This window comes from Canis aureus, chromosome 5 (assembly GCF_053574225.1).
Source record: "Canis aureus isolate CA01 chromosome 5, VMU_Caureus_v.1.0, whole genome shotgun sequence".
In the NCBI taxonomy this organism is placed as follows: domain Eukaryota; kingdom Metazoa; phylum Chordata; class Mammalia; order Carnivora; family Canidae; genus Canis; species Canis aureus.
Window position 1 is genome coordinate 73448671 of NC_135615.1, and position 27416 is coordinate 73476086.

Here is a 27416-nt window from a genome sequence, read left to right on the forward strand (position 1 = left end):
TCTATACCCAATATGGGGCTTGAACTTATAACCCTGGGATCAAGAGTCACATGCTCTATAGATTAAGCCAGCCAGTTGCTCCTCTCAATTTTTATATTAAAAAAAAACTCAGAGGTGATAAGCAGAAGACTGACATTAGCTGCCGCAAATGGAAAAATCACAATCTCTCATCCAGATCCTAGATCTAAGTTCACATAACCAGAACACTTGAAAACAGGAGAGGCCATGCCCCATTAAGGAACAACTCTGCAGTGAATGCTATCATCGCTACAGTAGTAAATGTCCCTCCAATCCTTCCCCAAAGGGACCTGCTGACATTTGCTTGGGTAACTGTGCATTGGAAAGAGAAGACTATTCAAGATTTTCATAGACTGTTAAAGACATGGAGTCTGAGCTGACACAGAAAGTAAGAGACACAAAATACTGACAGCTTTCTGGTTAGAGTAGGGACTAATGGAGGTCAGGTAATAGATGGAGTTTAGCCCAAATCCCGTGGATGAAATGATCCTGAATGTGGCTGGAGGCATCTGTGATGGATAAAGTTTCTGTAGGGAGCCTATGGAAGCTCAAAAAGGAGAGTTTCAGTGAGGACCCCTGAGATCTACAGCAAGGATATACTCACCATGGTCCATTTTTTTAAAAGATTTTATTTATTAATCAGAGAGAGAGAAAGAGACAGGCAGAGGGAGAAGCAGGCCCCATGGAGGGAGCCTGGTGTGGGACTCCATCCCGAGACTCCAGGATCATGCCCTGGGCCAAAGGCAGGTGCTAAACCGCTGAGCCACCCAAGGATCCCAACCATGGTCCATTTAAACAAAAAAGTCCTGATGTGAAACTAGGCCCCACTGTGACCACCAGATGCCAGGTGACTTAAATGTCTTAAGCTAGATGTTATCAGACAGGAATAGCAGCAATCCAATATGATGGAAGTGTTATATTCAGGGCTGGACCCACAGGATTCAGAAGGCAGAAGTAAATGAACAGGAAGCTCAGACTCCCATTGTATCTCTGTTGATCTGACATCACTCCTGTAACTCATACCTATGGTCTCATGAAGGATTCCCTGCAATCGATTTATAGAAAAGGAAAGGAGTCAAATCCATCTCACAGACAGGTCAGTATGATATTTTGGCACTAGCTGGAAATGGACTACTCTACTATAGCCCCAGTTGGGTAGCCTTGGGCAGTGTAAACTCAGGCGCAGAACCATGAGCAGCGTGCTCTCTTGTCTCCTTTTGCAAGAGACAAATTGAGGTGTAGACAGACACTAATTCCTAAAAGTGGCAAATGGCTTGGAAAGAGCAAGATTTGAATTTTAAAGAAAAGCATATCTGGATAGGGAGCATAGGTAGGAGTAGGCATTAGGCATGAGGATCTTTGTGTCTCATGTTAACACTCACCAGAGGGACACTCCCGGAGTTCCGGGATGGAGTCCCACATCAGGCTCCCCACAGGAAGCCTGCTTCTCCCTCTATGTCTCTGCCTCTCTCTGTGTGTGTCTCTCATAAATAAATAATTAAATAATAAACAAACAAATAAATAAATCTTAAAAAAAAAAAAAAAAAACGACTTACCAGGGACTACCTACTGCAGAGGAGTTTGTCCAGCCAGATGATCATTTGTCCTGTATTGTGGATGTCAACCAGGCTCTAACTTAGCAACTCTATTGCTTTGTGAAAGATCCATAAAAGAATGGCCATGGTAGCAAAGATGGAGGCTATGAGGGGACACTGCAACTTGACTCCCTCTCACCAAAGTTAATCCAGCAACTGCCAATATATAGCCAACCAGCGGGCAGTAGGCTTCAGTATTGCAACATAGGTCAGAGAGAACAACAGCCAGCCACTTGGTGGCAGATCAATTATGTCAGCCCCCTTCCACTTTGGAAAAGGCAATGATTCATCCTCATTGGAATTGTTATGTACTCCAAACACCGGTTGTATTTCTTACCCATAGTGTGTCTGCAAGCATTACTATCCAAAAGTTTAAAGAATACTCAATCCATTACCAGGATCAGAGGACCTGTGTGCCAACGGTGTCATGCATATAGGCTTCACTGGTCTTACCAGATGCCTATCACCCAGAAGGAGCCAGCCTGAGAACACATGGAATTGAATGAGCTTCATTTCCACAAGCTTTCATCTCCTCTGTAGAATTATAAACAATAGATGATACTTCGCAGGACTGTTGTGGGACAGGAAAGACATCATGTATATAGAGTATTTTACACAGGCCCTGGTGTGCAGAAAGTATTCAATAAATGGGAGGCATTATTATGAATGGAATTGTGAAAGTCCTCTGCATCCCAAGAGGAGCTGGTGGTGGGGCTTCACTAAACCCAGCAGGGCCGTGGATCCCTACTCTAGCATGGTCTGCTTGAAATACTCTGAGCTGTTCAGAAAGTCCCTGGCTTCAATTACATGTTTCTGGGGATCCCTGGGTGGCGCAGCGGTTTAGCGCTTGCCTTTGGCCCAAGGCGCAATCCTGGAGACCCGGGATTGAATCCCACGTCGGGCTCCTGGTGCATGGAGCCTGCTTCTCTCTCTCTCTCTCTCTCTCTCTCTCTCTCTCTCTCTCTGTGACTATCATAAATAAATAAAAATTTTTAAAAAAAGAAAAGAAAAGAAAGTCCCTGGCTTCAATTACAGGTTTCTGCCAGTGGATAAGGCAGAGATGCTGTCAGTGAGCCGGGTGGAGGGAAAGGGAAAGGGAAAAGAAAACACAGGATGAGTGTAGTAAATGAAAACTCAGACTAGGATTGGTTGGTGGCCTGGGGGAGGAGAGGAGGCAGTCCAAATGTGATTACATAAAACCAGCCTGCAGCCAGAGAGCTGCTACCTCACTGTACCTCACTGCTGTTCCCATCTAACATCAGGCTCCTGGAAGGAAGAGTCCTCTTCTCCCCTCCTCCAAGGTAATCTCAGAAGCTAGGGGAGGGGTGTCTGGGTGGCTCAGTCAGTTAAGTGTCTGACTTCAGCTCAGGTCATGATCTCAGGGTCCTGGGATCGAGCCCCCACCCTGCATCCCCGCACTGGGGGGGGGGAGGTCCCTGTTCAGCAGGGAATCTGCTTCTCTCTCTTCCTCTGCTCCTCCCCACCACTTATTCTCTCTGTCTGTCTGTCTCTCTCTGTGTGTCCCAAATAAATAAATAAATCTTTGAAAAAAAAAAAAAGGGAGCTAGGGAGAATGGATGTCAAGCTGCCAACCTTTGCCAGGGCCTCATACCTCGAGAACCAGGATACCCATTCCTCAGGGAGGGTATGCCTTGTCCCTTGTAGTGTCATGAGCTAAGACTGATCCAAGGAGATACGTTGGGGTTTTTAGGGGCTTGTGGTATAAAACTCCAAAAGGCATGAAACTTAGTTTATAGGTGCCAACTCAGCAATCTGTGGCCTTAACCGTGGCACTTCATTTCTTTGGGCTTTAGTTTGTCATCTGTAAAATGGAGCCCAAGCTACCTTACCTGCCTATAGGACTGGACGGTTTCTGTAACCCCTTTATTTTTTTTTTATAAATTTATTTATTTATTTATGATAGTCACACAGAGTGAGAGAGAGAGAGGCAGAGACATAGGCAGAGGGAGAAGCAGGCTCCATGCACTGGGAGCCCGACGTGGGATTCGATCCCGGGTCTCCAGGATCTAGCCCTGGGCCAAAGGCAGGCGCCAAACCGCTGCGCCACCCAGGGATCCCTGTAACCCCTTTAATGTAGGATCTGATGTGACAGTGAATTCATCTTTGGGGATAAAGTTATCTGGAGTGGTTGTTAGAAGTGTGGGTTTGGGCATCAGTTAACTGTGGGTTTAAATCCTGACTGAGACTTCCTTGCTGGGCAATCTTAGGAATATTACTTGACCTCCCCCAGTTTCACCTTCCTTATCTATAACACATGGTTGAGAACAATGGTACATACCCCATGGAGTTGTTATAAGTAACCTTGTGCCATAAAGTGCTAAGTCCTCAATATGTGGGAGATTATTTGTTTTTAATTCAAGGAAAATGCCTTGAGCTGACAAAGATCACATCAGAGGTAAGTTTGGGGGCATATGTATTTTCCTATTCTGTGCTATAACATTAAGAGCATAAGGTGTTTTTTTGTTTTGTTTTTAAAGACTTATTTATTCATTCATGAGAGACACACACACACAGAGAGAGGCAGAGACACAGGCAGAGGGAGAAGCAGGCTCCATGCAGGGAGCCCGATGTGGGACTCGATCCCGGGACTCCATCCCTCCCGGGATCACGCCCTGGGCCAAAGGCAGGCGCTAAACCGCTGAGCCACCCAGGGATCCCCAAGAGCCTAAGGTTTGAATCTGACAGTGTTGAGTGTGTGTCTAGGCTGCACAATTTGCTGTGTGACTGTTGTCGCCACGCTGAAACTGAAAGCCCCCGGCTCCTTAGAAGGATCCCGGGCTCCATCCGGAGCACCTCGTTCTTGCCGAGCGCGTCCCAAAGGGCACTGGGGACCATCTCCCTCTCCCCCTTCTCTAGGCTTGTGGCCGAGCCTGCGCGCGGCGCCACCATGCGGCAGAAGGCGGTGTCGCTCTTCCTGTGCTACCTGCTACTCTTCGCCTGCGGCGGGGTGGACGCAGGTAGGGACCCGCGCACACCCGAGGGCTGCGGGATAAAGAAGCCGAGAGTTTCGGAATCCCGACAGAGGGTCTCGGGTCCCTGGTTCCAACACGGGAAGGGCTATTCTAGTGCACAGCCCCGGGTCGCTGTGGCCAGAGTCCCGGATTCGAATCCCTACACGTCCATCCCTCCATCCCACCGAAATGTGCTCTGTGCATTTACGTGCCAGGCGCGGCGCCGCGGGTGAAGCCTCTTCCCTGCAGCAAGGCTCCCCGAAATGGGAGGTTGGGGCTGGTCCTGAGCAGCAGGCACAGAGGACCCCGCTGTCCCCTCCCGATAGGCAAAAGAAAAAAAGACAAGGAAGATCGCTCGGAAGGCCGAGGCTCCGGGTTCCTGAGAGCGCTGACCTACACGGCCGTCGGAGGAGGTGGGTCGGGAGGGCGGCCGGCTGGGGAGGGGGGCGGGCGCCCCCTGCGGGTGCCCCCTCACCGCCGCCTCTTCCCGCAGGGCTCCTGGCCGCCGTGCTGCCCGCGCTGGGCTTCATGAGCACCGGCATCGCCGCCAACTCGGTGGCCGCCTCGTTGATGAGCTGGTCCGCGGTGGCGAACGCGGGCGGGGTGCCCGCCGGGGGGCTGGTGGCCACGCTGCAGAGCCTCGGTGAGTGGGCGGCGCGCCCTCGCGCGGGGACGCGGGGGCCGGGGGACTCCGCGTGGGTGTTGGCAGTCCCCGTCCTGCAGCGCGGAAACGGAGGCTCCGAGGGATTGAGTCACGTACTCGGGTTCTCCCAGTTAATTCGCACCAGAGTCAGGATTCGAACCTCTTCTTATTCCTCGCTGTTAGCCACTAAGGCCACGTGCTGCACTGATGCTCCGGCCAGGTCACAACAAGCCTCGGTTTCCCCATCTGTTCCCAGGGGTGGCCAACCTCAGTATGACATTTTATGAATCTGCCCCATCCCAGAGAGCCAGAGGAGCAAAGAAGGATGGTGCAGTGGCAAAAAAAAAAAAAAAAAAAAAAAAGGTGGTGGAGAGGGGTTCCTGGCTGGTTCAGTCAGTACAGCATGTGACTCCTGATCTCCCCCTTGTGAGTTCCAGCCTCGTGTTGGGTGTAGAGATTACACTTAAAATTTTTTTTTTAATTTTTTAATTAAAAAAAAAAAAGATGCGTTCACTTCTGTCTCTCCCCCACCCCTTTATCTTTCTCTCCCTCTCTCTCTGAGGCCTCCAAAATCCTAGAGAAAAGTTGTCCCTGACAGGTTCCCCTCTGCCTTCCTGAATCTTCCATCTGCTCTCAATTCCTGATGACAAAAGCTCAAAGAATCAGCCCAGAAAAATAGAGCCCTTCACAGAAGGGGCAGAAGGGAAGACAAATCAGGCCACACTCCAGCAGTGGGAGGTGAAGGGTGTGGGCAAAGCTAGGGACAGTCCTGTGCTTAAGATGCTTGTGCTCCTGCATGTGGCTCACAGGGTGGTGAGGAGGATGAAAGCTCTTACTGGTTGAGCCCCCAGACCCCACAGGGAGGTCTCCACTAGGTGGCTGCTATTAGCGTTATTAATAATACAGTGTGGGGATACCTGGGTGGCTTCGTGGCTGAGCACCTGCCTTTGGCTCAGGTCCTGATCCTGAGTCCCGTGTCAGGCTCCCCACAGGAAGCCTGCTTTCCGTCTGCCTCTCTCTGTGTGTCTCTCATGAATACATAAATAAATAATCTTAAAAAAAAAAAACAACACAGTGTGTTTACAGCAGATGTGACAATGAGCTGTGATTTGTGTATTTTCCATCTCTGAAACACATCTCTGATTTGAGATGGCAAGTAAAGGGGGAGCTAGGATTCTCTTTGTGGAAGCCCTGTTCCCTCTCAGGGCCCCTGTTCCTCTAACTGGAAATAAAGAGGCTGGACTTAACTAATGGTTTCTAGGTGTTTGAATTCCCAGTTCTGGTTCCCCAGGCCCCAAGTGACCTGGCTGTATTTGCTTTCCAGGGACTGGTGGTGGCAGTGCCCTCATGGGCAAGATTGGTGCCTTTCTGGGCTACGTCGTCCACAAACAATTGGAAAACAGCGAGGAGGATGAGGAGTAGCCAGTGCCTACCAGGAACCCAATCCCTCTTCCTGTCATAGCCCAGAGCTTTCTCTGTCACACTCAGCAGTGACCTGCGTGAAAACACAGAATAAAATTCTATCAGAAAACGTTTTGCCCTTCTGGAGTCACCCTTGCTATGAGAAGCCCTGCAAGATCTGGCTCTGATTTGTCTTATCCACACACCTCCAAGCCCTTCTCCCCTAAAGCCAACCATAGCTCCCAGAACACAACCAAGTGGTTTTATCTCTGGGCCTCAGCACGTGCTGTTCTCTCTGCCTCAAATGTCCTTCTGAAGCTCATAACCCAGCTGAGACATCCCCTCCTCTGGGATTCCTTCCCAGCAGAGCCTCCTGCCACAGCGTGAACACTCAGGCTCGATTTCACAGGGTGCCTGGGGAGGCAGAGCTCAGTCTGTTCTCAGTGGGAGAAGCTTCCAGCTACTTTTCTGATTAGGCAGAGATGGAGAAGACTGATCTCCATTCTCTGAAGAAGCTCTAGAGTGGTCTCCCTGAGATGGAGAATATAAGGCCAGAAATTTTCCTTGGGGAAAGTGTGTAACAGCAGCTTTCTGAGGGCTCAGTAAGGTTTCCTTCTCTCCAAGAACTCTGAGGATAAAGTGGACAGTTTGCATATGGAGCCTTTACACCTTCTGAGTGGAACAGGAAGGGCAACCCAAAGCTTTGGGGAGATCCAAAGTTAGCGAGGCCTGTCCAGGTGAACCCAGGGTGCCTGGACCTGGGGGTGGGGATGGGGTGGGCACAGAGGTCCTGGAAATCAAATAGCAGTGAAGACAGGGCTTGTGCCAGCACCATAGTTCTGGTCTTTGAGCGGGCACATCAGCCTCCATGCCAAATTGGCCACCCTGGGAAGTAGTCATGTGTGAACCACAGAAGCTGGTCACCAAAGGGCCACAGCAGCTGTGCTCAGCGCCATCCCCCCACTTATAGTCCAGAAATTCTTCTTCAATTACTGATGTGTGTGGGCGGGTGGATGGGTAAGAGTTCCCATCCTGCCTGCTCCTGCCCCCAGATCTAATGCCATCTCTGCAGCTGGCAATTGCTTGCCTCAGCTGGCTTGCCCCAGGCCCCAGAGAAGCACTGCCTGTGGAAGAGGTCCAGAGGCGGTAGAGGCACCACCTGCTCCTCACACACTCCTCATGGCTTGTGTCCAAGAGCAAAAGCTGGGCTGAGTCCCCTGACCTGATACTCACCAGAGGGCCTCAGCAGAGTCCTGTCTTGGTGACGGCCATCCACAGAGGAGCAGAGAGTGGACTTCTGCCTATGGAGGGAGGTGGAATCTCAGGCATCACACTCTACTGAGGCCTGTACCCCAGTTTGTCTATAAGGTTGACATCCCAGAGACATACTATGTATCCCTTGACACCTTCAGGGAGGGCATTGTCTCTAATTTATCTCTCCTCCCCGGTGCCTGGCACAGGCCTGGCACACAGTAAGTGCTAATATATGTGGGTAGAATCAAACCTGAGGTCAGTCTCCTCCCATCTACCTGTCCCTTCACCTTCCTCACTGTTCATGGGAAGGATGACTGGACCTCTTGTTCTTTCCCTGGGTGACTCTTGATAATACTCACTGTCACTATCATGTAGGTGTGGGGGTGGGAGACCTGAAACCCCTTTTACACTGTGGTATGAGTAAACACAGGCCTCAAACCTTTTAATCAGCATCCTCCAGCATAGATAAGGCTGGGGTTTTCAAACAAAGCAGTGGAACATAATAGTTAGGAAGTTCCTCTGGAGTCCTATACACCTAACATGAGTTCCTTCACTTCATGTTACTCAGTTTCTTCCTTTTTAAGATTAAAGCATAAAGCAGAGAGGAGGGATGCCTGGGTGGCTCAGTGGTTGAGTGTCTACCTTCTGTTCAGGGCATGATCCCCAATTCCCAAGATCGAGTCCCACATCAGGCTCCCTGCATGGAGCTTGCTTCTCCTTCCTCTGCCTGTGTCTCTGCCTCTCTTTCTGTGTCTCTCATGAATAAATAAATATAATCTTGAAAAAAAAAAAAAAAGCAGAGAGGAAAAAGCCAAATAATAGCCAGGAACTAGATCACATGATCTTGGGGTCAGGGTTTATTTTCAGGAGCTCACAGACCCTGTTCTTTCTTTCTCCCAAGGGTGGGCACCCTACCCCGGAGAGCATATACTGCCCCGCACTTATTCCCTTGGCATTAAAAAAAAGCATTTATTTGAGACACACACACACACACACACACACACACACACACACACACGAGGGACAGAGGAAGAGGGAAAGAATCCTTAAGCAGACTCCATGCTGAGTGTGGAGCCTGATTTGGGGCTCAATCCCAGGACCCTGAGATCATAACCTGAGCTGAAACCACAAGTGGATGCTTTAACCACCTAAGTCACCCAGGCGCCACTTCCGTTGGCATCTTATTCCCTTGGATAGCTTCAAGGCCAGAGAGAGACAGACAGCTCTGCCCCCAGGATTTCAGATTTGAGGCCTCAGCACTTCTCAGGCTGAATGACACTGAAAATGACCCGTCTCTAAGGAGACACTCTTCTTATCAGAGGATCCCTTGGGTCTGTGCAGGATAACTCCCTGCTTTCATTCTGCAGGCATTCACTGGGCACTCGGTCTGTGTCAGGCACTGTGCCAGCTGCTGAGAACACAATGGTGGAAGAGACCCAGTTCCTACCTCCTTGGAGCCCACAGTGCACACACTAGGAGCCTCCACAAAGCATCTACAACCTCTTTCGACCTCCTTGCCCCCATCTCCTTTCGCGCATCCTGACCCTTGTGAGCCATCATGGATCACAATCATCCTGTCTACAAAGTGTGAGGCAGAATGATGAACACAAACCAGATTTCACTAACTCAACAAATCAGGAGATGCTAGTGCATTTTTAGACTCCGCGTGGCAATGGCCGTCAAAGAGACAAAAAACTGAGTCCTGGCCCAGCAATAGGTGGTGCTGCTGGCAGGTTACCTGCCTTCTCTGAGTCTTAGCTTCCTCGTTTTCACAACAAGGGGGCTTGGATAGTATGGCCTCTGAGGTACTTCCTGCTCTAAAACTGCTGAGCCTGAAGCACATGCTTCAGAATCCTCTCAGTCCTGTCTGGTCCCAGCCCTCTGAGAGTGGATTTTATTTTTAGAAGCTGCCAAAAGCCACCTTGTGGTGCCAACTTTGGTGACTAAGGTGGGTGATGGTGCCGAGGGCTGCCATGTTTGGTCACAAATGAGGGTGACTAGAAACCAACAGGGCAGTTCCTCACTCTGAGACCACACCCTAAGACGAGTCCAAAAATAGATCCCATCTGTGTGGCTGACTTGATGGAAAACAACATTGAGGTCCTCTGTCCTCCTCATTTCTCTCCAGACCTCTCAGTATCCTAGTCTATGAAATGGAGGAGGGGAGGAGTTGGACTCTCATCTAGACCTCGAATGTCTTTCCCTAGTACTCAAGTGAGAGGTGCCTTTCTCTTTAATAAAATCCCTTCACGTAGGGATTCCTTTTATTCAAGAGCCTCCCTGGCCCGCAGACCCTGGAAAGCCAGCTCCGTCCCTCTCAGGGCAGCCCTCCCCGCCTCCCATGGTGCGATGTGCTACTGTGGCCACCAGGTGGCAGTACAGCCCCACCCTGAATCTTCCTCAGCCTGAATCATCCTTTAGCTGCTCCACAATTACCAACAGCCCTCCCAGGGGCAGACCCCACAGTGGATGCTGAAGACCAAAATGAATCGACCTTGCCCCCGCTCTTCCGCAGGAGCTCCTGAAGCTCGCAGGAGTAGTGAATCCTGAGGATCCCTGCAGGGCCTGCCCCTCCTCTCCCTTGCACTGCAGGCCCTCAGCCCTCTGAGGATCTGAGGATCTCCAAACTCCCCAACAGAGCATTAGGGACCCTCTGCAATCAGATCTCACCTTCAGGCCTATAGCCTGTGCTTCCAGACCGCTGCTACAGGGATTTAAATGACATGAGAACACTCCACAAACACTTCCCCTTGGCTGGGCAGTAGAGAGTGATGTCAGATACAGGGTATCCCTGGACTCAACCTTGAAAGGGGCCTGGGCCAGCAGAGGGCCTGGGTCAGCAGTAACTGGAGGGAGCAGAGGCAGAGGAGGCCTGTGGCTTCCTGTGAAGAACTAAAGAGCCACTTCCTTTAAGCAGATTGCTGTGGGGGAGGGGCAGAAGAGTAGGAGGTGTGGGCTTCCTGGCTTAAGGGAAAAAGAAAGGGGCCCCAGGAAGGCCCCATATAGAAGTTGGGAGCAGGCTTCCCTTCCCTCCGAGGTTTCCATGGAGCAAACAGTGCAGACAGGTAGGGTCACACTCTTCTCATGTGTTATGAAGCCACAGAGAAGAGGCAGGTTAGGGGCAGGCTCATTTGTCTAAGGCCAGTCAAGAAATGGAGCCTGGGTTACTTCGAGAAGCAATCCCAAGCACTCAGCCCCAAGTAGCCAAGTCCAAGTACTAAGCCTCAGAGTCCAGTCCCAGACCTCTAGATCCAAGGTATTAGATATATTAACTCATTTAATCCTGACAACAACCCTCTTGGGTGTTATTAGGATCCTTGCTTCATAAATGAAGAGGATCAAGACTGAGAAGGGAGGTTAAATGACTCCCGTAAGGTAAACAGCTAGCAAGTGGTAGGACCAGGATTTGAATCTTGACAGGCATTGTAGAACAGTACTTGGCACCAGAGAGGACCATATAAATAATTGTCCAATAAAGGTACTTAATCTCCTTTGGTCCCATCCATCCCCCCACACTCAATCCAGCAATCAATCAGCCTGTAGAACTATCTTCTAATTATTTCTGGAGACTGTTCACGGCTCTCCACCCACATGCCCCCCCCCCTTTTTTTAAAGATTTTATTTATTTATTCATGAGGGACACAGGGAGAGAGAGAGAGAGAGAGAGGCAGAGACATAGGCCGAGGGAGAGGCAGGCTGCATTCAGGGAACCCAATGTGGAACTGGATCCCAGGACCCCAGTATCACCATCTGAGCCAAAGGCAGACACTCAACCGCTGAGCCATCCAGGTATCCCTTTGGCCCCCCTCTCATCATCTAGCTCACTACCCTCAGTCCTGGAGGTCACCTACAAGGTCTTCCTAATGGGTTTCCCTGTGTCCACTCTTGTATATTCTCCACACAGAGTCAAGAAGATCTTAAAGCACAACAAAGTGACCCCCCCTTCCAGCTTAAAGTCCCCCAGTAGGTGCCTGTCACACTTAAAATTCTACTCCCTTACTCTAGTCTTCACAGTCTTGAATAATCTGCTCCTCCAAAGCTCCAGAGTCTTTCTTCACCTTGCTTCCCCTCCCCCAACTCTCTTCCAGCCATACTGGCCTCTTTTCCCTTTCCAGAACCCTCCAAGTGCCTGCCAACCTCAATGCCTTTACACAAGCCCTTCCCTCTGCCTGGAACACTTTTGTTGCTTCAGGAGTCAGCTCGAACGTAACTTCTCCAGAGATCCGAGCCCCCAATCTAAATTAAACACTCCGTTATCCCAGCAGCCTGTACCTTATGTTCCTAGAATGGATCACGATTGTAATAAAAGCATGATTGGTGTAAGCATTTGTTACTGTCAGACTTCCTCACTAGACTCCGTGCTCCCTGAACACAAGCACAGAGTTCATCATTATTTATCTCTAGCACCCAGCTCAGCTCCAGGCACACAGCAGGCGCCCAATAGCTAGGGTGAGTGGATGGTCCAGATGGATGGACAGACGGATGGGTGGATGAAGTGTGATCGAGGGAGCACATACATTTTCAAGTTAGGAGACTATTCCCCCTGTCTGTATTTCTCAGGGCAGGTACACAGTGTGCGATTCACACGGGGGTTATTGCCACCCCAGAGGAGCCCGCTGCCCCCCGCCCCGCAAGGCCTTTCCCAGGCAAGGCCACTGGGCGGGGCTTCCTGGGCTGCTGCGTGACGTCACGGAGGAGGCGTGGCCGGAGCCCGCCTCTGCTCCCTAATTGGCGGGCGCGGGGTGGCGGCAGCCGCGCTCAGCGGCGCTGCGGGCCGAGCGGCTGTGCGGGGAGTGGAGAGGTGGAGGAGTGCGGCTTCGTGTCCGCATAGACGGCCGCCTGGCCCTGCCGCAGCGGCCCCGGCCTCAGCCCTCCGGGGCACCCGGGGCACGTCCACGGCGCGCCGAACCTTTGGCCAAGTTCAAGCCGTTCTCGGGGAAGATGGGACGCGCGCATCGGGCGGGGCAGATGACGCGTGGCCAAGCTTCGGGGGCCCACTGGAGCGCAACTGTTTCGGGGCTCTGACCTCAGAGGAAAGTCCCAGAAACGCAGCCCCACCCTCCCCCTCACTCTCGGAGACGCCCCGCCTCCTACCCCCTCCCCCCCACCTAACGTAGACCCGAAAGTGCTGCAGGACAAGGAGTCTGCACACTTGGTTTCCAGCCCTATCCAGTCCCGGGGACGAGAGCCCTACCATCTGCACCTCAGTCTGCTCATCTGCAAAATGAAGCGGTACTTGCCTCACGATCTGGTGTATAAAGAGCCCAGCACTGAACTGGCGCTTGCTGGGTGCTCAGTAGATACTAGTTTCCTTCTCCCTGGCCCTGCCCCTGCCACTGATGTGCTCTGTGGTCCGGAGCAATTTCATTTCACCTCTGTCTGGGGGGCCTCACTTCCCCATCTTATGATGAGAGAATCGTCCTTCCAGCCCCTACCTTCTGAGAGCTCAGACTTACTGACTCACTGAATCAGCGATGAACTGAGACCAGAGCCCACCTCCAGGTGTCACTTGACGTCTCTGAGGTTCCTCAGACAAATCAACTTCCTCATCCTTCCTGAGATGCCTCTAAGGGGGTTTCCGCCAAAGAGAGCTGGACTCCTCAGAGTTTCTGCGGGGTCTTAGGGTCTGCAGGGACTTAAAAGGGCATCCCAGACTACCTTCCTCACTTGGGTCACTACCCTCCACTACCACGGAAAACCCTTTGGTGGCTCCCAGTGGCCCTCAGGCTACTCAGCAAGACCCCTAAGGCTCTAGTCTCAGCCTCGCAGCTCCCCTCTCTCCCAGCCGGCCTCGAGCCAGACTGAGGAGGAGCTCTCAGCTCTCTCTCCTCTCTTCCAGGTGTTTTCAAAGATGTGCTCTATGTTCCCTCCATGTGCTATCCTCTCTCACCTGGCTCACTCCTCATCCTTGACCATCATGGGACAGGGTGGATCCTGACCCCTAAGATGGGTCCCCTTTTTAGATGAGGACTGGTGACTTCTGACCTCACCCAACTCAGCCAGTTTGCTTCCTACCTTCCCACTATGCTAAACCTCTAGTTCCTTCAAAATGCAGGGCTCTCCCTTGCCTCTAGGCATTGCACTTCCTGTTCTCTCAGACCTAAACACTCTTCTCTTCCCTATTTTACCTCATACTGGTCCTCCATATCTCAGTTTAGAAGCCCTTGACCAGCCCTCGCACATCAAGTACCCACTTTCTTGCTGCTACATGTCTGTTGAGGAGTGAATCCTTGCCCAGGGCTTGTCCAGTCTCTGCTTACACACTTCAGAGACAGGGAGCTCACTACTATTGAAGCAGCCTACTTCATCTGCCTATTCTTTGTTAAGATTTTATTTTGGGATCCCTGGGTGGCTCAATGGTTTAGCCCCTGCCCCTGGAGCCGCAGGATTGAGTCCCACATCGGTCTCCCTGCATAGAGCCTGCTTCTCCCTCTGCCTGTGTCTCTGCTTCTCTCTCTCTCTCTCTGTGTGTGTGTGTGTGTGTGTGTGTGTGTGTCTCATGAATAAATAAATAACATCTTAAAAAAAGATTTTATTTATTCATGAGAGACACAGAGACAGAGAGGCAGAGACATAGGCAGAGGGAGAAGCAGGCTCCATGCAGGGAGCCCGATGTGGGACTCCATCCTAGGACCCCAGGATCACACCCTGAGCCTAAGGCAGAGGCTTAACTGCTGAGTCACCCGGGCATCCCATCATCTGCCTATTAGAAGGCCTCTAATTCCTGCCCATTCTCAACCAGTACTCAAGAAATTGCCTGGAACTGAGGCCCGGAGTGAGCCAGTACTTTGAGGTACTTGGTACAGAGTGGGGTCCACCCACCTGTCCTGAGGGCTTGTGGCAGCTCCCCTGACCCTAACAGGCATCAGCACTGGCCAGATCCCCCATAGCCTGGATCCATTCATAGGCCTGGGACTTGAGACAGGGATACAACTCATGTTCCCTTTCACCTAGGAGGAGTGGATCAGCCTCTGCTGGCAACAGGATACCAGCACCCTAGTCTGGGTGGGGAAAGGCCAGGAAGGAAGCACTTTCAGGTAGCACTGGACTCCTATTACCTCATTCAACCCCATGCCAGCCCTGTGAAGATGCTGTTCCCATTTTACAGATGCACAAACTGAGGTTTCTGGAGAGATGCCATTTACCTAAAGTCACACAGTGAGATTGTGGCAAAGCCAAGCTCTTTTTCCTCTGCCCGTTAGCTTGATGCCTCTTATCTACCTGCCCTGCTCCCAGGCCCATTCTGCTCAAAGCATCCTGAAGTCCTGAAGGATCCCATTCTCCTATTCCCCATAGCTGAGTCCTACCCCCCACTGGGGCATCAGCAGCTGTGCCTGGGCAGCAGCTAAGGGCTGGCTGAATGCCAGGAGTCACGTCTTCCTTCTGTATCTGCTCACTCCCCCAAACTGCAGAGGGGCCCAGACCAAAATTAGGCACTGGCCAAGGAACTATCTTATACATACCAAGTCCCTGCAACTGGGCTGGGCCACTTATTTGCAGTGTGACCTTGGGTGAGTTCCTTTCCTTTTTGGAACCTCAATTTATCATCTGTAAAGAGGACAAATTATCCCTCCCTAGGGCCTCAGTGTGCCAGAATTCAGGAAAGCTGCTCTCTTTCCCAGGCTATCTCACCCTTGAACCCTCCATCCTTGAGGAACAGAGCATCTCTCCAGGGTCCCTGTGAAAGCAAAACTCCAGCCTAAACTGCACCCTGCCTGGCCTCCATGTGGGGGTTGCAGATCCTGGGTTGGGTGGGCACCAGGTTGGGAGGACTAGCTTCACCAGCTTTAGCCCTTTCCAGCCTTCATCCCTGCCAGGCAGCGCTGGCTCTGTTATCACCACGTCTGCTCCCTCTACTGTCTGTGGCCTTTGCAGAGCCATTCCCCAGGGAGTGCCTCTCCCGCCTCCTCTCGAGGCTCTCCTCCCTCCCTTCTTCCTCCCACAAATGTTTGTCCATGCCTACGCTGTGCAGAGTAAGCTCAGTGCCTGTCCTTGTAAAGCTCACAGTTTAGTGGGGGAGACAGACAAGGAAACTGAGTTACAATCCACTCACCCATCCCAAATCCTGCTGCCTTCCCTGCTGCTGCCCTCACCTGTATTGGTCTGTTCTCCACACTGCAGCCTGCTGAAAGGGAGGTCAGAACCCATTACTCTGCTGTTCAGTCCCTCCCGCGGCGCCCCATCTCCAAGGAAGAGCCAGCGTCCTTGCTGTGACCTGCGAGGCCTGCATGAGCTACCTCATCGCCTCCCACTCTCCCATCTGAACACTCCGGTCCGGCTGCACTCTCTGCCCTGCTGTTTTCAACATGCCAGGCATGCTCCTGGCTCCGGCCTTTGCATTTGTCCTTGGTCCTGCTAGGAATGTCTTCGGCCAGGTATCCCTGTGGCCTCCATCCCTTCACTCAGGTGTATTCACCTCATCCAGGAGCCTTCCCTGGCTACCCACCTAAATAGGACTCCCTGCTTGCCTTCTGTCCTTTTATCGGCTTTATTGTTTTTCTTGGCACTACCAAGTGACATGTAATTATTGTTTATTGTCTGTTCCCCCCTAGAGTATAAGTCCCATGATATCTCCTAAAGTTCCTTACCCTCAGAAAAAAAAAAGGGGGTGGCGTGGAGGGGGGGAAGAATACCAGGAAACTGTATGGTGGGGGAGAGAACAAGTACACTAACTTCACTACCATAGATAATATTTAAACTATTAGTAATTAAAACAACTTGATTTGGATGCAGGAGGAGACAAACAATCCAATAGACTGTCCAGAAATAGACTCAATGCACAGTTATTTAGGATGTGATAAACGTGGCATCTCAAAGTGGAGAATGGCCTCTAAGTTGTTAAGACAACTAGGTAGCCAACTGGAAAAAAAAATTGGATCGGTACGTCACAGCGAGTACCTCACCAAGGATAAGCTCCGAAGGGATCAAATATTTAAATATTAAAAACAAAAACAAAAAAATAAAAAAATAAAAACAAAATCATAAAAGCACTTGAGGAAGACATTAGAGAATCCATAATTTCAGAGTGGAAAGGTCTAACCATGACTCAAGACTAAAAGTTCATTTTTTTTTTAAGATTTTATCTATTCATTCATGAGAGACATGAGACATAAAGAGGCAAAGACATAGGCAGAGGGAGAAGCAGGCTCCCGGTAGGGAGCCCACTGCGGAACTCAATCCCAGGACCCTGGGATGAGGACGTAAGCCAAAGACAGATGCTCAACCACTGAGCCACCCAGGTGCTCCTATAAGGTCATTTTTAAAAGTTTAATTAGGGAGCCTGCTCAGTCAGTTAAGTGTCTGCCTTTGGCTCAGGTCATGATCTCTGAGTCCTGGGATCAAGTCCTGTGTGTTGTCCTCGTAGGGGTTCCCTGCTCAGTGGGGAGCCTGCTTCTCCCTCTCTCTATGCCTCTCTCCCCATTCATGCTTACTGTGTGTGTCTTTTTAAGACAAATGACAAACTAAAGGAACATATATGCAACTCAGATCACAGACAAAGGGTCATCTCTCTAATTTATAAAGCATTTCTGAAATATCATTAAAGGAACCAACAACCTAAAAGAAGCAGACACAGGATATGAATTGACAGTTCCCAGAAAGGTAAATACAAATGGCTTCTCAACATATGAAAAGAAGCTCAAATTCAGAAGAAAGGAAAATCAGGAAAAACACACTAAGATACCATACCATTTCTTATCAGTCTGGCAAAAGATCCCGAAGTTTAATAATATAATCTGTAGCTATTTCTGTAAGGAAACCATACTCTTGTACATGGTGTCAAAGAGTATTCTCACACACATGAATATAAATTGGTATAGGCCCCCAAAAGGGCATTTTGGCAAAATCTATCAAAATTCTCAATGCATCTGGATATCCTGATTCTGGGAATTTATCCTTCAGATACGCTCGCACAAGTGAGAAATGAAGTCTGTATAAAGTTATTCTCTGCAGCACTGTTGTCAATAGCAAAAGACTCAAAATAACCCAATTGTCCATTAGTAAGGAGTTAAGTTAGGTAGAGGACAGTCTACTCATTAAATGGGATACTATGCAACTATGAAAAAGAATGAGGGAGAACTGTATGTCCTGGTAGGGAAAGGGAAAGTTCTTTTTTTTTTTTTTTTAAGATTTATTTATTTATTTGAGAGAGAGAGAGAGAGAGAGAGAGAGTATGAGCAACCAGAGGGGCAGAGGGAGAGAGTCCTCAAGAAGACTCCCCACTAACGGTGGAGCCCAAAGAAGGTCTCAATCCCATGACCCATGAGATCAAGACCTGAGCTGAAATCAAGAGTTGGTCATTCAGGGCAGCCCCGGTGGCTCAGCAGTTTAGTGCCGCCTTCAGCCCAGGGCGTGATCCTGGAGACCCAAGATCAAGTCCCATGTCAGGCTCCCTGCATGGAGCCTGCTTCTGCCTCTGCCTATGTCTCTGCCTCTCTCTCTCTCTCTGGTCTATCATGAATAATAAAATAAAATATTTATTTTTATTTTTTTTATTTTTTTATTTTATTTATCATGAATAAATAAATAAAATATTAAAAACCACTGAGCAACCCGGGCTGCCCAAATAAATAAATAAATAAATAAATAAATAAATAAATAAAATATTTAAAAAGTAAAGTATGTGGTGCTTTCCTGGTTTGATGGGTAGAGCATGCTACTGTTGATCTCAGGATCGTGAGATCAAGCCCCACACTGGGTGTAGAGCTTACTTAAAAAAAATAAGTAGGGGTGCCTGAGTAGCTCAGTTGGTTGAGCATCTGCCTTTGGCTCAGGTCGTGATCCCGGGATCCTGGGATCGAGCCCCATGTCTGGCTCCCTGCTCAGCAGAGAGTCTGCTTCTCCCTCTCCCTCTGCCTCTCCCAATGCTTGTGCTCTCTCTCTCTCAACAAATAAATAAATTAAATCTTTTAAAAAAATAAGTAAAAAGCAAGGTACAGAGAAGCATATATGATATTCCACTGTTTGTAGAAAAAGAGGATTTTAATATTTTTTGTTTATATATATTTATAATCCTATTGAGTGACAGCATAACCAGTGATTAGGAGCCCAGACTCAGAAGCCAGATTGCCTTAGTTCAAATACACATTCTAGTACTATACTGGGTTGAGTCATGTTACAGTCCACCTGAAATCTCTTAATGTGACCTCATTTGGAAATAGGATCTTTGCAGGTCAAGTTAAAGTCATACCTGACTAGGGCAGTCTCTTAATTCAACACGAGGGACGCCTGGGTGGCCCAGTGGTTGAGCGTCTGTCTTTGGTTCAGGGTGTGATCCTGGGGTTCCAGGATCAAGTCCCACATCGGGCTCCCTGTGAGGAGCCTGCTTCTCCCTCTGCTTCTTATGAATAAATAAATTAAATCTTTAAATAAATAAATAAATAAATCCAACACAACTGGTGTCCTTTTTTTTTTTTTTTTCAACTGGTGTCCTTATAAGAAGAGGAATATTTGGACACAGACACACAGTAGAAAATGCCATATGAAAACAGAGGCAGAGATGGGGGAGATGCATCTACAAGCCAATGAATGCCAAAAGTTGCTGGCAACCATCCGAAGTGGGGAGACAGGCATGGGACAAATTCTCCCTAGAGCCTCTAAAAAGAATGAACCCTCTTGACTCCTCAGTTTTGGACTTCTAGCCTCCAGAACTATGAGAGAATAAATTGTTCTTGTTTGAAGCCATCCAGTTTGTGGTAATTTGTTATGACAGCCCTAGAAAACAAATATGGCTATTTAGATAGCTGTGCAATCTCGGGCAATAATTTAGCTTCTCTGTGCCCTAGTTTCCTCATCTGTGAAGTAGAGCTAATAGTATTTACTGTGTAGGGTTGAGTTAAGAGGATTAAATGAGTTAATCTTTTAAAGAATTTAGAATAAAGTCTGACACATAGTAAGTGCTACATAAATGTTAATTAAATATATTCATGCATTTGTATAAAGAGATCTTAGGGCAGCCTGGGTGGCCCAGTGGTTTAGTGCCATCTTCAGCCCAAGGTGTGATCCTGGAGACCCAGGATCAGGTCCCACATCCGGCTCCCTGCATGGAGCCTGCTTCTCCCTCTGCCTGTGTCTCTGCCTCTCTCTCTCTCTCTGTGTCTCTCATAAATAAATAAATAAAAACTTAAAAAAAAAAAAGAGCACCCACAACAAAGAATCCTCAGATGGAGACTTCTGTGCTAATAGCTGACATGTCCTACAAGCTCATGATGTGCCAGGCACACCTAGTTCCCACAATAACCCTAGGAGGTAATGGTATTTAGTGCCCCATTTTGCAGACAAGGGGGACCCTGAGGCTTCTTGGCCAATCCAAGGTCTGGCTCCCTGCATGGAGCCTGCTTCTCCCTCTGCCTGTGTCTCTGCCTCTCCCTGTTTCTCTCATGAATAGATAAATAAAACCTAAAAAAGGGATCCCTGAGTGGTGCAGCGGTTTGGCGCCTGCCTTTGGCCCAGGGCGCGATCCTGGAGACCCGGGATTGAATCCCACGTCGGGCTCCCGGTGCATGGAGCCTGCTTCTCCCTCTGCCTATGTCTCTGCCTCTCTCTCTTCTCTCTCTGTGACTATCATAAATAAATAAAATAATTAAAAAAAAAAAAAACGAAAGAAAGAAAGAAAGAAAGAAAGAAAGAAAGAAAGAAAGAAAGAAAGAAAGAAAGAAAAAGAAAGAAAGAAATCTTAGAAGGACAACCAAGAAACTAATACTTGTGATTGGTGCAAGAGAAGGAATAAGAGGATAAAGGGGAATAAGAATTTGCAGGGCCTTTGCATTTTGGGTATTATTACCCAATGTAATATCTGTTTAAAAATTAAATTAAGGGTGCCTGGGTGGCTCAGTTGGTTGAGTGTCTGCCTCAGCTCAGGTCATGATCCCAGGGTCCTAGGATGGAGATGGAAGCTGGGCTCCCTGCTCAGTGAAGAGCTTGCTTCTCCCTCTCCCTCTGCTGCTCCACCAGCTTGTGCTCTCTTTTTCTCTCTGTCAAATAAACAAATCTTAACAACAACAACAAAAAGAACTGACATCATAAATTTTTTTTAAATTAAAAAATACAAATTAAATTAATGGGTGCCTGGCTGGCTCCGTCAGTGAGGTGTGAGACGCTTGATCTCTTAGGGTCAAGATTTTAGTATTGTAAGTTATCAAGATTGCTTAAAAATAAAATCTTAAAAAATATTTTAAAAAATAAATCATATTATTCTCCTTTTTTTTTTTTAAGATTCTATTTATTTGAAAGAGAGAGAGAGAGTACAAGCAGGGGAAACAGCAGGAGAGGGAGAAACAGGCTTTCCACTGAGTAGGGAGTCCAACACAGAGCTTGATCCCAGACTCCTGGGATCATCATGACTTGAGCCGAAGGCAGACAATCGACTGAGCCACCCAGGCATCCCCATATTACTCTCCTGCTCAAAAACCCTCCAGTGGTTTCCCATCACATTATAACAAAATCACATACCGTGCTGTGGCTGACCGGTGCACACCAGAATGTGTGCACCTCTCTCCTCTCAGCTCTGGTTCACATCCCTTATTCACACTCACAGGTGGCTTGCTGTTCCCAGGGCCTACCAGGCACACTCCCACCTCAGGGCCTTTGCACTGGCGATCCTCACACTTTATTCAGATCTCTACTTAATGTCACCTCTGTAAAGAGGCCTTCTCTCACATACATACATACTTACAGGGCAGCCCTGGTGGCGCAGCCTGCAGCCCAGGGTGTGATCCTGGAGACCCAGGATCGAGTCCCACGTCAGGCTCCCTGCATGGAGCCTGCTTCTCTCTCTGCCTGCGTCTCTGCCTCTGTCTCCCTCTCTGTGTCTCTCATGAATAAATAAATAATAAAATCTTAAAAAATAAATAAATAAATAAATAAATAAAAATACATACATACATACATAAATAATAAAGCAGTCCTGACTCCCAATTGCCACCTTGCTCCATCTCTCTCCCTGCTTTACTTTTCTTCAAAGCATGTATCACCCTTGATATTACATATGTGTTGATTGTCTCTTCCCCCTTCTAAGGTCCAATGGGAGAGGGACTGTGTCTGCCTTGTTCACAGCTATAGCCTTAGAGCCTGGCCCACTCCATAAATATCTGTTGGATGGATGGATGAAACGGCACACCACATGTAAAGTGCCAAGTGTGGTGCCTGGCATACAGCCGAAGGTTCCCTACTGGGGCACCTGGGTGGCTCAGTGGTTGAGCGTCTGCCTTTGACTCAGGTTGTGATCCCGGGGTCCTGGGATCAAGTGGGGAGCCTGATTCTCCCTCTGCCTGTGTCTTGCCTCTATGTGTCTCTCATGAATAAATAAATAAAATCTTAAAAAAAAAAAAAAGATTCCCTATTACTCCCTTCACTTGCCTTGGAGATCCTCACGCTCTCGTTACCCACTCTGCACCCCAGGAATAACTCCCGTGTGATTGCATGAGTTCCTTTTCTCGGCCCCCATCTCCCTCAATTCTCCTCTTTCCTCTCCGGTTGCCTCACACTTGGCTATTGTCCTGGGGGTGTGATAAGTCTCCTCCATTAGGCAACGGCCCCCCCTTTGCAGGAAGTGTGGGGACTGTGGTTCAGCCTCATTCTGCTTCCTTCCTTTCCCAGGTCACGGCCTGTGGAGCCACCCACAGGGACCACCTTGTCATTTCCAACTCTAGTAAGGAACTTCAGGCTTGTTCCCCTCTCTGTTGGTAAGTCCCTTCTGCAGTCTAACAGAAATCAGGCTCACTACAATAAAGAATGAACTTCCTCCTAGTTCCCCAGGATTTCTGAGAGAGCAGCTGGGCAATGTTTTCCTATGTTCTTTGTTGGTTGTCAGAGACTTGGAGATGGGCCCTCATCATGGAATTTCCAGGTCAGGTTCTCTGGTAGAGCCACACCGACCAGATGCTTGGCAGGAAAGATTTCTCCTTTATTCACCTCAGAGAATGTCAACAGGCCCCACAGAGCTGCCAGGTCTCTAGGACGGTGTCCATCAGGTAGTCGGGGGCCAGGCACAAGGTGTGGTGGGCATGGTTGTGATAGTTAATAAAGCTGGATGAGGGGAGAGACTGACCCCTGTGACCTTCACCTCCTTGCCTCCACCTCCCCCTTCTTAATGTATCCATCCATTCATTCAGCCTTTCAGAGTAAAAGGAGCACCAACTACGTGCCAGATACCCACTTCTTATCATCTCTAACCTCAATTTCACTGTTTATAAAACAGGAATAGTAATGTCCTCTTCTATGGCCACTGTGAAGATCAAATGAATGAATGTGCAAATGTACAAAAAGCCCTTAGCGTAATACTTGGCTCATTGTAAATACTCAATAAACATGTTGTTTTCAACATAATCAGCACTGAGAGATGCCAGCTCTGGGCCAGGCTGTCAAGGATCCAGTGGGAAAGGCTCATATAGAAACAATATTTAGGAAATAAACTCCAAGTAACAGGGTATAGTACTTGGGGGCAAGGTGGGGCTGGGAGCTTATGATCCATTCCTTAACACCTCGTCCCTTCTCCTGCACCTGATGAACTCATAAGTGGAGTGATTTCTGCCACCTTGATTAGCCTCTCCCAAGGCAGGATCCCTAGGCAGAGCTTTGTCTCTTTCTTGAAACTGCGGGGCAGGGCTTTGTCTCTTCCCTATGTTCCAAATATTGGCATTACCTAACATTTACTCTGAACACTGAAGTACAACAGGCACTTCACATGCATCATCTTAGTTCATCATATAACATAGATTTTTTTTTTAATTTTTATTTATTTATGATAGTCACACAGAGAGAGAGAGGCAGAGACACAGGCAGAGGGAGAAGCAGGCTCCATGCACCGGGAGCCCAATGTGGGATTCGATCCTGGGTCTCCAGGATCATGCCCTGGGCCAAAGGCAGGCGCCAAACCGCTGCGCCACCCAGGGATCCCTGATTTTTATTAATATACCCATTTTACAGATCAGGAGACTGAGGTTTCAGGAGTTAAAGAATTTGTTCAAGGTCATTCAGCCAATAGGTGGAGAAATGAGGATTGGTCCAGTGGCCCACATCAGGGTTATGGATGAAGGCAGTGCTAGTCAGTTCAGGTAGACCCTGGGCCAAAATCCAGCTTTTTTACTTATTTGTTAGCTGTGTGACCTTGAGCAAGTCTCTGGAGGTCCCTTGCCTCGGTTTCCCTATCCCTATAAAAGGAAGAACAGCTCTACTTCACAGGGAAATAATGCATGTAGAATGTCTAAAATAAGGCCTGATACACAGAAGGTGCTCGATACAAAGTGATCCCTCTTCCCTTTCTTCTTTTCTTCCTCTGTCAGGGACTCCATGCCTGGGCATATGCCAAGCCAGGCTGACCTAGCTGTCTCAGAGACAATATTTGTGTTCTGTCTTCCCATACTGATAAGGCCTGGAGGACTGCAGGGGGCCCCCCACCCTCACCCCCACCATCTCTCCATTCCCAGGGAGCCTCAGTCTGCTGGGAGGTGAGAAGATAGTCTTTAGTTTGTTGGAGACAGCACATTCAGAGAGGGGAGATACTGGCCCCAGGCCTGACACTGGTGAGAAACCACAGCATCGTGCCACATCATTGCACAGAGCGTGTTGCTAGGATGTAGACACAGAAGGTAGAAATGCTGGTGCGCTGGCAGGGAGGATGTGTGGGGCTCTGTCCTATGGTTTTTGTTTTTTTTTGTTTTTTGTTTTTTGTTTTTTTGCTCTGTCCTATGTTAAGTGAGCTGGGGCCACTCACCCTTTGGAAGGTGGAACGTGTCATGCGTACAGCAGTTGGAAAAGTTGGCATAGTCCAGCTGATACTTGGTGAAGTGACAGCCCAGTGGGTAGCTAAAGTCTGCACAGTAGAACAAACAGGAATTGACCTCTGAGGGCTGAGGCAACCCAGAATTGGCACACGATCTTCTGCCCACTGCCTACTGACACCCTCTCCAGCACTGAGCCCTCTTGGACCCCATGGGCCTCAGATCTCACAGGCAGCACAGGGTACCAGGGAGCACTGAGGCAGAGTAGGATCCCCCACCCCAACAGGGCTCCCATACTGAGGAAATCAGCAAGCTGTCCCCCTATCAGTGCAGAAGGGACTGTGGGTAGACTGCAAAGAGACTCCTGGAACCAGAAGGGTCTTTGCCCATCAGTGTTCCCTACTTCAACTGGGAATCTCACTCTTGGAAGGGAGTCTTGCCCAGAGGCAGAGGAATAGTCAAGTTGGTCTGACTCTTGTCTGAAAACCCTAGAGCTCAGGTGGGAGTCTGCACTGGGACTGGCTTCTCCTTGGTGCCATTGACTTGGAGGCAACAGCGGATGTTGGTTCCCAAGGCCATGGTCACTAGCATCTCGTTGTAGCCCGTACCACCTATGACTCAAGTGGAGGTGATGACCTGTTCTGGGAGGAGGCAGGAAAGAGCATGAGACTAGACTCCCAGGGATGCCCCTGGAATCCTTGGACTGCAGATTCAGGGCTACGGGGGCTTTCCAGACAGCCTCAGGGCCACATGCAATCCCCCCTACCATGCTCACTCACCTCTGAGATATCCCATCCCACCTTGTAAAAGACTCCAGCCCCCTGTGAAGTACTCCTGCTCCCTCAAGTAATCCAGCCTTTCCCAGGAGACTTTAGCCTTCACCATAATATCCCAGCCTCCCTCTGAGATGCTCTAGATCTTCCTCTTTCCCTGTAACATTCTAGCACCTTGTGAAATAACCCAGCCCTTAGTGACATTCTGTAAACCCCCCTGTACAATACCTTATTTTCTCTGAAGTACTCCAGACCCTGCTGTGAAGCTTCAGATCAACCTTTTTTTTATAATTGTTTTGATTTTTTCGTATTTTTTAACCAATTCTTTTTGTTTTTAATTATTTATTCATGAGAGACACACACAGAGAGAAGCAGAGACACAGGCAGAGGGAGAAGCAGGCTCCATGCAGGGAGCCCAATGTGGGACTCGATCCCAGGACTCCAGGATCACGCCCTGGGCTGAAGGCAGATGCTCAACCGCTGAGCCACCCAGGCGTGCCCAGATCAACTTTTTTTGGGGGTGGTGGGCCGCAAAGTTTATTGAGCAATAGTAAAGCAAAGTTTTTTGAGCTGTATAGTACAGAGCTCCTGAAGAGGGAGGGGACCCAAGAGGGTTGCCTTTTAGCTCAACTTTAAAACGTGTGCTCTAACTTTCATACCCCAGTCCCCCAACAAACATACCAACACACATAATATTCTGTACCCCACTTTAATACCCTAGCTCTCTCTCTCATTACAGTCCTCCACCCCCAGTGAAAACTCTGCTGCCCCTTCAGGAACACTCTACCCCACTCAGGTACCCAGCACCTCTGTAATGCTCTGTCCTGCCCCCAGGGAAAGAGAGATTCCAAGGCCTGCCCAGGGCATACCGAGCGGTAATACACAATCAGGTTCTTGCTGGTTCTCCTGTCCTCTCAGGCCTCAAATAGCTCCTGGAGATCCGTGTAGGGGAATGTCAACACTCTCGTGGGAGGGATCTGGAAGATGATCTCACTGCCTTCCACATCGTGCTCCCAGTCAAGCACTGCCCTCCTCTAAAAACCTTCCCCTTGGGAAGCCTGGGTGGCTCAGTGGTTGATCATGTGCCTTCTGCTCAAGTTGTGACCCAGGGTCCTGGGATCGAGTTCCACACTGGGCTTCCTGTGGGGAGCCTGCTTCTCCCTCTGCCTATGTCTCTGACTCTCCCTCTATGTCTGTCATGAATAAATAAATAAAATCTTTTAAAAAATAAGAATTGAGATCCCTGGGTGCTCAGCAGTTTAGAGCCTGCCTTCAGCCCAGGGTGTGATCTTGGAATCCCGGGATCGAGTCCCACATCAGACTTCCTGCATGGAGCCTGCTTCTGTCTCTGTCTCTCTCTCTTTCTCTGTGGCTCTTGTGAATAAATGAATAAAATCTTTAAAATAAATAAATAAATAAAAAATAAAAATAAAAACCTTCCCCTCACCCCCAGGATAAGAGCCCCACTAACCAGAAACATGGAAGTAGTCCCCAAAGATTGGGATCACCTAGGCCCTGGGGTAGCATACCCCTGACCTGTCAGGTCAACTTGTCATGAGTCCCCTGGCTGAGCCCAGAGGCAGTCCCACAGGCTCAGGCAGCCCCAATACTCTGCCAGTTTTCCCACTGTCCTACTCTGGGACACCTATCCTGGGGCTCCATGGGTCTGTTGATTAACAGGCAGCTAAGCCAAAGCCAAGCTCCCTCTCTGTCGAAGGAGCAGAGCCTCTAGGCTATCAAGGAGCAGAGCTGAACCCTTAGACTTGGGGGGGGGGGGCCTATCTGTCCCGCTTTGTGCTTGTCCAAGTACTGCCTGCCATGTCACCCTTATGTGAGGGTGAATATGGGCAGAGTCTGGCAAGTCCCTGACCACAAATGGCTGCATGGAACCCATAACTGCAGGGTCTCAGGTATGGGTTCTGCAAGCCAAGGAGCCAGGTTCCAAACCTAGCTCTCCTGTGTTACATTAGGCAAATCATTTTCCCTCTCTGAGCTGCAGTGGCTTTACCCTTGCAACAGAGAAAACCATTATCTTGCCCCTT

At 49.2% G+C, this 27416-nt stretch overlaps 1 protein-coding gene across 2 annotated transcripts; it reads left to right on the forward strand.

The window, feature by feature from the left end:
* The first annotated feature begins 2760 nt into the window (after positions 1-2760).
* On the forward strand, positions 2761-6759 carry IFI6 (interferon alpha inducible protein 6). Of its 2 annotated transcripts, none has more exons than XM_077898905.1 (5): positions 2761-2914; positions 4491-4591; positions 4801-4998; positions 5079-5228; positions 6553-6759. In XM_077898905.1, exons 2-5 carry the CDS (start codon positions 4522-4524, stop codon positions 6648-6650), a joined length of 516 nt encoding a protein of 171 aa, XP_077755031.1. In that variant the 5' UTR covers positions 2761-2914; positions 4491-4521; the 3' UTR covers positions 6651-6759. The 2 variants fall into 2 exon arrangements, with proteins under 2 accessions (XP_077755031.1, XP_077755033.1); XM_077898907.1 differs by having other exon boundaries at positions 4912-4998.
* The last annotated feature ends 20657 nt before the right edge of the window (positions 6760-27416 follow it).

What these genes read in the sequence shown, in the direction of transcription:
- IFI6 (XM_077898905.1), top strand. Translation starts at nt 4,522, where the DNA reads ATGCGGCAGAAGGCGGTGTCGCTCTTCCTGTGCTACCTGCTACTCTTC. An exon ending in CTGCGGCGGGGTGGACGCAG is followed by an intron (nt 4,592 to 4,800) that starts GTAGGGACCCGC and finishes TTTACGTGCCAG; the next exon opens with GCGCGGCGCCGCGGGTGAAG. An exon ending in CTACACGGCCGTCGGAGGAG is followed by an intron (nt 4,999 to 5,078) that starts GTGGGTCGGGAG and finishes CTCTTCCCGCAG; the next exon opens with GGCTCCTGGCCGCCGTGCTG.